Source organism: Tursiops truncatus, chromosome 5 (assembly GCF_011762595.2).
Source record: "Tursiops truncatus isolate mTurTru1 chromosome 5, mTurTru1.mat.Y, whole genome shotgun sequence".
NCBI classification, from domain to species: domain Eukaryota; kingdom Metazoa; phylum Chordata; class Mammalia; order Artiodactyla; family Delphinidae; genus Tursiops; species Tursiops truncatus.
The window spans coordinates 111,201,962-111,214,533 of NC_047038.1; the positions used below are offsets into that span (position 1 = coordinate 111,201,962).

At 36.3% G+C, this 12,572-nt stretch overlaps 2 protein-coding genes across 4 annotated transcripts in view; one reads left to right on the plus strand and one right to left on the minus strand.

The window, feature by feature from the left end:
- PRMT9 (protein arginine methyltransferase 9) overlaps positions 1-5,616 on the plus strand; it is a 31,351-nt gene extending 25,735 nt beyond the window's left edge. Inside the window, exons 11-12 of one of the 2 annotated variants that reach the window (XR_004526741.2) lie at positions 260-1,046; positions 1,592-1,718. Coding sequence is in view for 1 of the 2 variants with exons in the window: in XM_019926554.2 (XP_019782113.1) it covers positions 1,592-1,714; positions 2,000-2,215 (339 nt within the window). In the remaining variant the exon portion in view is untranslated. Of the gene's footprint in view, positions 1-259; positions 1,047-1,591; positions 1,719-1,999 lie in introns of those variants that run through there. The other variant, XM_019926554.2, reaches the window with a different exon arrangement.
- The window catches only part of TMEM184C (transmembrane protein 184C), a 31,448-nt gene continuing 22,704 nt past the window's right edge, over positions 3,829-12,572 (minus strand). The window contains exons 5-10 of one of the 2 annotated variants that reach the window (XM_019926555.2): positions 10,101-10,175; positions 8,899-8,992; positions 6,942-7,054; positions 5,486-5,585; positions 4,788-4,959; positions 3,829-4,569 (exon numbers count right to left, since the gene is read on the minus strand). In XM_019926555.2, coding sequence (XP_019782114.1) covers positions 4,304-4,569; positions 4,788-4,959; positions 5,486-5,585; positions 6,942-7,054; positions 8,899-8,992; positions 10,101-10,175 — 820 coding nt within the window. In that variant the 3' untranslated portion in view covers positions 3,829-4,303. The remainder of the gene's footprint in view (positions 4,570-4,787; positions 4,960-5,485; positions 5,586-6,941; positions 7,055-8,898; positions 8,993-10,100; positions 10,176-12,572) is intronic. The other variant, XM_073805518.1, reaches the window with a different exon arrangement.

The following is a 12,572-nucleotide window of genomic DNA, read 5'->3' on the forward strand; positions in this document are numbered from 1 at the left end:
ACTATTAGCTGTTTGGCTGAATTTGGCATATTTGCTCAAACAGTTCAATAATTAATGTTGTACAGTAAGTCCCCTACATATGAACCTTCAAGTTGCGAACTTTCAAAGATGCGAACGTGCGTTCGCATGTCCAGTCACTTAAGTTAGTTCATGTGTCTGGCGTACGTTGTCACGTGCGTGCATCCTCTACAAGTGGTTGTGCTTTTGTGTACTTTACAGTACTGTATAGAGTACAGTGGTACAGTATCTTTATTTCAAGCCCAGATGTCTGGAAGCAAGCGTAAAAGCAGCGGTGATGTAGCTGGTACTGTTAAGAAGGCACCAAGTGATAACGATGGAAACAAAAGAGAAAACAGTTGAAAGTGGAGTGAGGCGAAAAGATGGTCGACGTCACTCATTCTTATACCGTGAATCGTTCAACCATCAGCATGATTCTAAAGAACAAGGACAAGATCGTGGAACATGTGAGGTCTGCTGTGCCGATGATGTCAATAATATCGAAGCAGCAGCGTGGGAAAGTGATGGAGGAGATGGAGAAACTTCTCAGCGTGTGGAGGCAGGATCGGCATCAGTGTCGAGTCCCGCTCAGCTTAATGCTGATGCAAGAGAAAGTTAGAAGCCTTTATGAAGACTTGAAGAGGAAACATGGCGAAGAATCAGAGGGCACATCTTTTAATGCCAGCCATGGCTGGTTTCGTCGGTTCAAGGCTAGAGCCAACCTTCACGGTGTAAAAGTGGCAAGGCAGTGAGTACGGATACGGTAGCTGCCCGGGAATTTCCTGAATTCTCTTCGACCCAGAGAAAGGACAAAGAGAGACAAGAGGAAGAAGAGACTGAAGAACGGAAGAGATTCACAGTGCAGGAAGTGGCAAGGGGATCTTCTTTATTTGGGGGGGCACTGTTAGTTTTTGAGGCAGAGGACTCGAATGTAGAACGGTACCACGAAGGTTGCAGCAGCCATTCAGAATGCAATCCAGTGCTACTGTTTCATCTGTGATGAGAAAAAAAGAGCTACTACCCAGACATTACTGGATCATTTTTTCAAGGTACTGTACTATAATATTAAAAATGTTCTCTTTATTTTTTGTGCTTGTTTTTTATGCATTATCTGTGTGACAAGTATTATAAACCTATTATAGTACAGTGCTATATAGCTGATTGTGTTAGTGGGGTACCTAGGCTAACTTGGTTGGACTTAACAAATGTGCTTTTGGAACGGAACTTGATCATATGTAGGGGGCTTACTGTACTATCTGCTTATTAGTTCATCTTTCACACATAAGCACATCCTTGGCTTAAACTTTTTGGAGCTGCCTGGTTAAGTAAAAATTTGCTTTCATCCAAGTGAAGAATCTATAGATAATTGAAATCACAGAAAATTACTTAACCAGCCTCAAACCTTGGTTTGTTCATTCTTCCTGTAAAACGGAATCATGGAAGTCCTTATGCCTTAAGGTTGATGTGGGAATTAAATGAGGTAATAGATGTCAAAAGCACTATATCATACTGAGCGAAGTACAAAGCAGGAAACTTAACGAGACTTGGTCAAAAAAAGAATTGAGTAAAAGTGAAAATTTTATACTTTCTTTAGGTACCTATACGTGTATTTTTGGACCTATCCTCGCTGCCCTGTATACCTTTAAGCAAACCAGTGGAACTCTTAAGACTAGACTTAATGACGCCATATTTGAACACCTCTAACAGAGAAGTAAAGGTAATATAAAATGATTACTCTTGTCATATTCAGAATTATCTTAAACTATATACTACTTTACATACATAAAATAGTTTTAGCCACTTCCTTTGAAGACTTAAATTTTCTGAACAATATCCAAACATGGGCTTGGGTAAATATTAGTGAATAAAACAGGTTGGTATTAATTTGAATTGGGTGATTAAATATATTCCTTTATAAAATTTGGATCTAAAGCTACAAAGACTTATCCAAGTCTGCTCTGTTTACTCTGATGAAATTTTCATGATTTCTTAATTTTCCTAGGTATGCATATGTAAATCTGGACAAGTGACTGCCATTCCCTTTTGGTATCATATGTACCTTGACGATGAGATTAGGTTGGATACTTCCAGTGAATCCTCCCACTGGAAACAAGCTGCAGTTGTTTTAGATAATCCCATCCAGGTGGAAATGGGAGACGAACTTGTACTCAACGTCCAGCACCACAAAAGCAACGTCAGCATCACAGTAAAGCAATGAAGAGCAGTTTTCTAATGAAAAAAGGTGGAAGTAGAGCAGCAAGTACAGAGTTCTAGTCTGAATTAGTAGTGGGATTGTAATCATAAAATGGAGGTACAAAGATTTAAGTCCTTGTAATGGTCAAATATTTTTTAAAAACTGACATTAATAAAGTGTATTTAAAAGATCCTAAATTAAAGAGTAGCATGATTACAAAAATATTGCAGCAGACTTCCTTACTGGAAAAGGCTGTCATTAATTTTTCAAATTAGGAAACTTTTTATTGCTTGGTTTTACTTACTATAGATTAAATTTTGCCAAACCTGTTAGTTTGTACTCTAGAGCTATAAATATAAGGAATTTTGAGGCTCATTTTCAGTTTTTTCACATCTTGGCTATTTTTCTCAAATCCAAACTTATAGTGGGGATACCTCAAAAAGTTGGCTTCCACTTTAGATTGAGGGTTTATGGTTATCTGTAAATTCCAAGCTTGCTTCTTGTAAATAGTAAAATACTTCTGAACCTCCATCTCAGTTTTTGTGTTTTGGGTATGCAAACCTGAGTAAGAATTTAAGCTCTAGACTAAATGTAATTAAAAGAGTAAAAGAGGGACAAAATAAAATCTTAGGAGGCAGTATTTTTCGTGGTCTACGTTTGGCGAAGAAAAAATTTTAAGCTGATAAATTAAGTTCAAGGAAGAGTTAAACCTAAACCAGTTATTTTTCAAAGTTTTGATTTGAATACACAGAAAGAAAAAAATAATTAGTCCAGATTTTAAAGACTTGAAATAGGGAGATTAATAAGGAAGAAGATTATCATGCCTTGTATATACTGTGTGCTCTCTGTAGGTTAGCCACACAGAAAATAAGATGTACCTTCTCTTCACACTGCCTGTTCTCCTTGCCTCTTATACTGCCCAACTTTATTTTCAATAGAAATGTTTAGTTTATAATAATGGACAGAATAAAAACTTTGTATCTAATGACTGTGAACCAGTAGGTATGTTTGTGTATGTGTGTGTGTGTATGTATATGCGCTTAAATATATAAAGCATAGGTTTTGAGAAATGATACTTATCCTTGCTATTTGCAACATACCGCTCTGGCCCTTTCTGTATTTATTTTCAGTGTAAAATGTTAGACCCAATGGGCTGTGATTAACAATTAGAGGAACTCCATCCTAAGTAATAAATTTCTCCCAAATAGCATCTATAAGCCTTCTGACTGTGGTTTGATAAATAATTAAGACGACTCAGCTGAGACTTATATTTGCTGACACCTTTAGTAGCACTGAGGAAAAGCAGACTGTTTCTATCACAAGTTTCTTATTTATTCTTCCACTCTTCCATCCACTTTATTCTTTTCATCTCAAAGTCCTGGATAACGTATTAATCTGTTCACATTGGTGCAAATATGATTTTTAGACAGTAGTTGTTTTAAGATTAATAGATTAGGTCAGATATTTCTCCTAGTAGGAATGTAAGATATAGGCCTCTTTCATTGTAGGTATATGATTTTCAACCCTTTAATTTTTTGGACTTAATTTTTTTCTGCTGTGCCTCTCATCATGAACTTTTTGTGATAACATTAAGGGTCTATGTTGAAAGAATGAGAGATATAAAAAGTTGCAGAAAATAAATGATAAATTCTTATTTATTGAAAGACATCCAGTTGAGAAATAGAGAAATAATTGTTAGGTAAGCAGATATGGCACATGATTATGATTAAGTTCCACTAATTCATATTTCTGAATTCACTTTCTGCTAATTCCAGAGCATTATATTCATGCAGCGGTGGTAGAAAGCACTTTTTTTTTTTAACGTCCTCCTCTTGATAGAGCACTGGAATGCCAAGAACGTTTAGTAGTCATTTCCTCCATTTGAGTACGTGATACTCTATAGTGTTAAGAAGTCAAGTCTAAGTCTAGGATATTTAGACTGGTTATCTGTGATATACAAAACCTAGTTGTATGAATCCAGTAGTTGTACCTGGTTTTCGCCGTTTTGTTGAAATTTTCCATCATTAACGGCTTGTCCCAAGCACAAAATCCTGAGCAATGGGATACCAGGTAATGAAATAACGTGGTAGTAGCACAGCTTCTGCACACTGTTCAGGAGGCCACGGACTTATCTGAAGGGTCTTTTTTCTCTCCTGTAGTATCATTACATATGTCATCAGATACATTAGCTGTAGTAGGTGTAGTCTGGGGAGTCACAGTGTGTCCAAACCCTTGATAGTGACCCATGGGTGAAGGTGGCACAGAAGAGGCAACGGAAATTGCATCTTGTGATGACGATGATAACAGGCTTGTGTGTTCATTTTGATCTTGATCCTCAGGAAAAAACTTTTTCCTAGAATGTCCCATGACTGTCCTTCCTTTAAAGTAACATAAAGGTTTCTGAGTTAGCCAAAAGTTTGGTTATTTTTACCACTATAAACTTGCCATGCTACAAATAAGCTCCCCGCTTCCCTCCTCCCAATTTGGAGAGCCTTACTGTGGTACTGCTTTACACGAAGTCTTTTCACCTCTTAAACAAGACCTGATAGGAGAACTACAATAGCCTATTCGAATGAATTAAATGGCTGGTACTTACCAACATGCCTTACTTGTTCAGAAATATCATCCCTAATATCTGAAACATCCCACATGGCAAGAAAGGAGTCAAAGCATGAGCCCTCTTCTGCTTCTTGGACATACGGTTTATATGAGAAAGTGTAGTGATGAGCAATAGCAGCAAGGAACATCTCAATACAGATAATAAAGTCCTACAACAACAATATCAACAATGTCAGCCATGTTGGAGTTTAAATCTAGTTTTGCAGGTAAAAAGGGAAAGCACTATCTTTCTCTCTTTTCAAAAGTACTTAAGTACCAACAGCTGTTTTTTTCCCACAAGACTGTATTCATTTTTTCATTTTCCAAAATAATTTTTGACCTCTTCAAAAAAAAAAAAAACAAACACAAAACGCCAAAAGTTTAACTCTATTTTGCACTACCTCAATCAAGTACTTCTTTGCCAAGTACAATGCATTCTCTTCCACTGTCCAAGGACTTAGAGGAGAAATGCATAAAGTGAAATAGAGTAGGAATAACAAAATCTAGGTTCTGTTCCTGGTTCTACTACAAATTAGTAACTGTGACCAATTTTTCTAGGGTTCCCCCATTTCCTCACATGTGAAGTGAGGATAGCAGTAGCTCCATAGCCTGCATGTGGTCAGGCTGAGGAGATAACATGTAAAAATGCTTAACAAATAGTAAAGTTCTGTTGAATTCAGAGAGAGCATTACTTACCTGGAGTCCTGTGGCCACAGCTTCTACTGTTTGCCATTCCCACGTATGCTTTTCAGAAATAACGCCAACTTTTACCAACAAAGCAATAACTACTGCTTGCCTATATGTTAGGAAAAGGTAAACGCCAAATCTATATCAAGCATAAAATGAGCAGTTGCTTTAAAAATATGCCATTTAAAAAGTTAAACCCCAGCACAACCTGTGGACCACCGCCACCCTGCCTTTACAGTGTATTCGTGAAGGCACTGTGTACCTATATTAAATATACTTGTTTTACAAATTTACTTCTAGTACAGTTTCATCACATGAACTTTGATTATGTATTCTTAGAACTTCAGTACGTGGTTTATAGTCTTTTTATTTTGAAAGTGTGCACAGTAATTAGCTTTTAAGTTCTTCCTACACATAGACAATGCCTAACACCTTGTACAACTGGAATTTAAAATGAAATAAAGAACAGATACTTAAATGTTATTTATGCATGTATCAATTGATTACTCAGATTATTTTAAAGAACATTTTGAAACCAGTCTTGTTTGAAGTCCTGGAACTAGAGACAAACTCAGAAGGGGTCTGACTCCAAGATGGGGAGTCATACTGAGCATTTCAAGCAAATCTAGGGATCTGCCCCTAGGTGAAATTTAAATAGCTAAAATGAGATAGTTAGATAAGCTTTCATAGATCTATATACAAGAATATTCACTTCAATATTGCTTGTAATGGTAAAGAAAAATTAGGAACAACCTAAATGTCAATAGGAGATTGGTTACAAAGTTCTATCCACATATCAGAATACTATATGAGGTGAAAACAAAAGACCCAAACAAAATTACATCCTCACTGTACTTACAAAGAACTATGACTGCAATCTACTAAATGTATCATTGAGTTCTACAAGTTTTTATAGTATGTATTTGTATTTCTGTGGAGTTATATAAAATGATGGGGACCACAATGTCAATCATTCATGCTGGGTGGTAGGATTTCAGGGATTTTTCTTTCCCCCCTTTTTGTATTATTTGTATATTGTTAAATTTGGTGTATTTGTTTCTAGGCCCCTATCACCCACGCCTTTACTAAACTGGGACCATGTATAGTTTTGCCCTCTGTTTTAAACAGTATTTTTACTAATGAACATTTCCTCACATTAAATATTCTACATGATGTTTATCTTCCAAACTGTATTCTCTTATATAAAGAGACCATGATTTTTTTTAATGATTCCCTTAGTGTTGAGACATTCAGTGTCTCAAACTGTTTTCTTTTTATAAATGTTACAGTGACCATCTAATTATTTCTTTATGAAAAACCAAGAAGGGCTAAAAGAATGAACTTCTTGAAAGCTAAGTAGACATTTTAATTCATCTTCCATATTAAGACTTTTAAAAATCCTTACGAATCAACATTTTTATTGCCCTTTAGAAAATGAGAACATTTAAGAGAAAGCAACACTTACCAAAAAGAAACAAAAACCACCAGCTTTACACAAAGAAATTTGCCAACAGGTTGGATTGGACTCAGTTCTTCCTTCAGTACTTTATAAAACAGGAGGAGACAATACATGGCAAACTAGAAACAAACAAAGTTCTTAAATAAGAATAACTAAATATGGTATTAGAGATATTGATATTAAAGTTATAGACCAGAGACCTGGTACAGAGTAATGTTTCAGGCAAAATTTTCTACGCTTTATTTTGCTATTTTTAGATTGACAACAAGCTTTTATATTTTACTGTGGATGAATATATACAGTATGAAATTTCTCAGAAGAGATGTATAACATTTTCCCTGAAAATGGTTTTAAGTGTTCACTTACAGGAGCCCACAAAGAACACAATGAACAAGTGACTGCCATGAGTGGAAGAAAAGGCTCTCATTCAACCAAAATAAAAACATCTATCTGCTTGTTAATGGCTTTTATACACAAATTACCGTTCATTGTATAAGGGCTGAGCTTACTAACTACTAATTGTATGCATATTATTTATAAGTGAACACATTAAATAAGTACTACTTCAATAAAACTGTGACCATGAAATCGGAAAGTAAGGAATCAGGGAAACCATTTTTCTTGAGGGCAGTAAGTTAATCCAGCTGAATTTACTTTTTAAAGATAAATGCTCAAGACATTAACTATTTTTAGAAATCAGTTGTAATTAGCGTAGTGTTGCATAACAATGAACATTTCCCTAAAAGTTTACTTTTTCCTATTATAAAATGCTCATTTAAATTATTTTAGAATATGAAAGCATGGTCCCATCATTCAACCATTTCTTTCTACACATAAGGTGGGTTTTAGCAGGTATAACCAACTAAATATGAAATTTTGTTGCCTGATGCTTTTTTCCACTTAAAGTGTCCTTTTCCATATATTTCATTAAATAACTGCCTAGTGTTTTGGCCAATGGAAGGTACATAGTATATTTAACTAGTTGGACTGTTTCCAGGCTTTTGCAATTAACAAACAATAGGCTTTATATACAAACACACTGAAAGCAAAAGTACTTCTGGCCATTTCTTGAGGCATTCCCAGAAGTGGAATTACTGGTTCCAGAGAATATGAACATATTGAAAAGCTTTGAATACACAAGCATTTGATTTTTATTATAAATTTCTAATACCACACATGCATGCCATTGCACCTAAACTATTATTTTGCTGAAAACATTAATGAAAGATTTTTAATAAAATGCACATTCCTGTTTTTTTGGGTTTTTTTTCGGTACATGGGCCTCTCACTGTTGTGGCCCCGCCCGTTGCGGAACACAGGCTCCGGACAGGCAGGCTCAGCAGCCATGGCTCACGGGCCCAACTGCTCCGCGGCATGTGGGATCTTCCCGGACTGGGGCATGAACCTGTGTCCCCTGCATCAGCAGGCAGACTCTCAACCACTGCGCCACCAGGGAAGCCCCACATTCTTAAGTTGAAAGGATCCAATAGTTATATCTTTGGAGCATTTCAGTTTCTAGAACATCATTTTTAAAAACTTGGCACTCTCAATTTTCAATTCCAAATATATGAGAGAATTTTATCCTCCCATTTTAATTCAAACCCTGTACTGTCATATACCAATAAAACATTTTTCTTACTGGATATGCCTAGGATATGTGCTTTTTATTTAAAAGGAGAGCATTGTGTTTTTATTTATGACATATCCATATAACTATGCAATGAATACCAGAATCAAATGAAAAAACATAATCAATGAGTCAGTGTATAAGTCACCAGATAATCAACAAAGATATTATATCTTTATATATGTATAAAGATATATGTTAAAGTTTCAAGTTCTTCCTACAGATGAAGTTCAATATTAAAGTTACAATTAAGCTTTATTCCAGAAGAGACTTTCCCTAAAAAAATTTAGCACTATAGATCTAAATTTAGTACAGTTAAGATGAATATTTACTTACCAACTGTGACATATTATTTATTATAACCAAGTAAGTCCAAGCATTTGAAAAGCTAAAGTTCCCTTCATCATATATACCAAGCAGCTCACAGATTCTAAAAAATGGTAAAAATGAGACAACTTTATGAATAACTAAATCAAAAATACATTTTAAAATACAGCAATGACAGCAATACTTAAATTTAGAAGTCAGTTTATTTCAAAGATCCTGTAGATAGTCACTTGATTTTGGCCATAGAGGTTGTTCAAAAATTAAAAGAAAAACATTTTTCTAGAAATGTTACCATATTACTATTCCTCCAATTTGAAGGAAATCCAAAAGACATAACATTGAACTAGAAAGGGTAATTATTAGATTCAAAAAAATGATGCTGCCTAATTTTAAAAAGATTGTTAAAAACATATAATGCAGGTCTATAACTACAACTATAATTTTTTCTCCCAAATTGTCTTGGAGGCAACTTTTATGATGACCCAGATCTAAGTATTAACTTGTCTTGATTACCCAATTTCTAAACAGCAGAGAAATAAAGCATGCCTTCATAAATAAGTGAATTAGTTTTAATTCCAAGGCAAATGTCACGAAAGAATTGCTAGCACAGAAGCAGAATAAAGAATTGAATCCTTCTTTCACCTTTCTTTCCATTCTTCCTCTGTTAACAGACAAAATGCTTGAATAGCTAGCAGATAAAATACACACTCTACCTGCTTTAAACTATTTGATGTTCTTAAATTTTTAGGGAATAGTTTTACCAGGTAGCTTAATGATACCCCATTTTACCTGAAGTGCTAAGACTTGACAGAATTTTTTAAAAAGGAAAATATGTTTTCTTCTTTAGAATACAGTACTCATTTAGAAAATAAAAGCATGTAATGAATCTATAGTGGTATACTTTAACTTCATGTACTAGATGTTTCTGTAAAGCTGTGTGAACATTAATACTTGAAAAAGAATATTTGATAATGCTTTCCAGAAATCTCCAGAGAATATTATTTAGAATAATCCTGTGGTGATTCCTTGTCTATACATGGTCACCTTATTTATTATAATATAGTAGGATTTCTATATACTGTTTTTATACCAGACTAGATGTGTTATAAACAAGTAATGCTTTTTACATGCTTTTCTACTCAGTTGTCCCACTAAGTAAAAGCATGAGAATTTTTGAAAAATAAATAATAATATAAGTTCTGTGCACTTACAAAGCAACGATGGTGGTGAATGGTCTGACAACTGTATATTGTAATACACCCAGTTTGCATCTGAACAGCAAGACTCTGCCAAAGAAAAAGAACTTAGCATTTCACCTACTCATTTCACTAGTATCAAGCTTTCTCCAAAGCCCCCAAATTAAAATCACTTTCACAAATGATGCCACATTTATACTTAATTCTTTTAATTTAGTCAATCTAAATGGCTACTTGAGAAGAATGGGGATGGTAGCATACAAATGATCTAAATACTATTTTTTAAATTGTGTAACAACTACATCTTCTGAAAGATCTCCCTTCCTATGTCCAGTCTCAAATTCCTGAATAGTGCAGCACAGAACAGGAACAAAAAGAATGAAAGTGGGTCCATGTGTATTTCTGGAAGAAAAACCAAGTAACAAATAAATTACGTGTAGGGTTGCATATATGAAACCATATTCAGAAAATATTATTTACATTTAGGACTCAGTTTCAAGTTTGGATTTATATATATATATATATATATAATTCCAGAGAGTATCACTGACTAGATTCTCTGAAAGAACAAAACAGAGATCCTATCCTACATAAAACAGTTTTTATCACTGAGGTCACTTAATGTAGGGGAAAATTCACAAGGAGTAACAAACAGAAACAAAGCAAAAAAGTCCCAAAACAACAACTATCAAAAAAAAGGCTCTCTATGTGACCACCTTGTGTAAGCCTCCTTAGGAAACAATGATGCTCTGAGCGCAAATGTTTATTTAGCACTCCTCCGTCAAGTTTATGTATTCTAAATCCCCTAATTTAAGAACTACATCTAGACTGAGAAGAATGAGCCTGACATACAGACCCTGAGGCATTGGGTTACTAGGACTGAATGAAAAACTGATCAGGTTCTATGTGCTGAGAGCCTTCTCTGTGCTGAAGCGGCTCACTCGCACTGACAACTAACTGTGCCCTTGTGGAGGTGGGCGTGGCAGCTGCACTTGGGCTTGTTGTAAGACCTTTTCATGAACATGCCTGGGCTACACTGTGCTTCTGGTCCCATACTCTTTACAAAGCTAAATTAAGTAGAAGTTGGGTTAAACCTGTAGTGTTCTATGAGCTGATTGTCAAATCAAACCTGAGACCAGTAGGGTGACTATGCAAATGTATTAAATAGTCAATTAGATACCTTTGAAAGCTGTGGAGAATTAATGAACTGGAAGATGTATCTGAAGAAATTGGCCATAATGTAATAAAGGCTGAGACAAAGAGACAAACATGAAAGAGAGTTACAAAGAATAGAACAGAATCAGAAGGTCTAACATACTTAAAAGTTACAGGAGAGTAGAGGAAGGGCAAAAGCAGAAGTTTATGGCTGAGAACTTTTCAGAACTGATCAAAGACACAAATCAACAGATTGAGGCACCCTGTAAATGAAGCTGGACTAAAAACAAAAAACAACTTGGTAGGGAAACTACAAAACATCAAAGACAGGGAGGGTCTTAAAAAATTCAGTTAGACTCCCTCTTGCGAGAGCACTGGAATCACAACTAACTGCTGAACAATCACCAACAGGAAGACACTGGAACTCAGCAAAAAAGTTACCCCATTTCAAAGACAAAGGAGAAGCCACAATGAGACAGTAGGAGGGGCACAATCACAACAGAATCAAATCCCATAACCTCTGCGTGGGTGACTGACAAACCTGAGAACACTTATACCACAGAAGTCGACCCAATGGAGTGAAGGTTCTGAGCTTCACATCAGGCTTCCCAACCTGGGGGTCTGGCAATGGGAGGAGGAATTCCTAGAGAATCAATCTTTGAAGGCTAGTGGGATTTGACTGCAGGACTTCGACAGGGCTTGGGGAAATGGAGACGCCACTCTTGGAGGGCACACACAAAGTACTCTGTGCATCAGGACCCAGGGGGAAGGAGCAGTGACCCCATAGGAGACTGAACCAGACCTACCTGCTAGTGTTGGAGGGTCTCCTGCAGAGGCGGGGGGCAGCTGGCTCACCGTGAGGACAAGGACACTGGTGGCAGAAGTTCTGGGATGTACTCCTTGGTGTGAGCCCTCCGAGAGCCCTCCATTAGCCCCACCAAAGAGCCAGGTAGGCTCCAGTGTTGGGTCGCCTCAGGGAGGGGACCCAGTCCAACCCATCAACAGCCAAGCAGATTAAAGTTTTACTGAGCTCTGCCCACCAGAGCAACACCCAGCTCTACCCACCACCGGTACCTCCCATCAGGAAATTTGCGCAAGCCTCTTAGATAGCCTCATCCACCAGAGGGCAGACACAGAAGCAAGAACTACAATCCTGCAGCCTGTGGAACAAAAACCACAATCACAGAAAGACACTCAAGATGAAAAGGCAGAGGGCTATGTAACAGATGAGGAACAAGATAAAACCCCAGAAAAACAACTAAATGAAGTGGAGATAGGCAACCTTCCAGAAAAAGAATTCAGAATAATGATAGTGAAGATGATACAGGACCT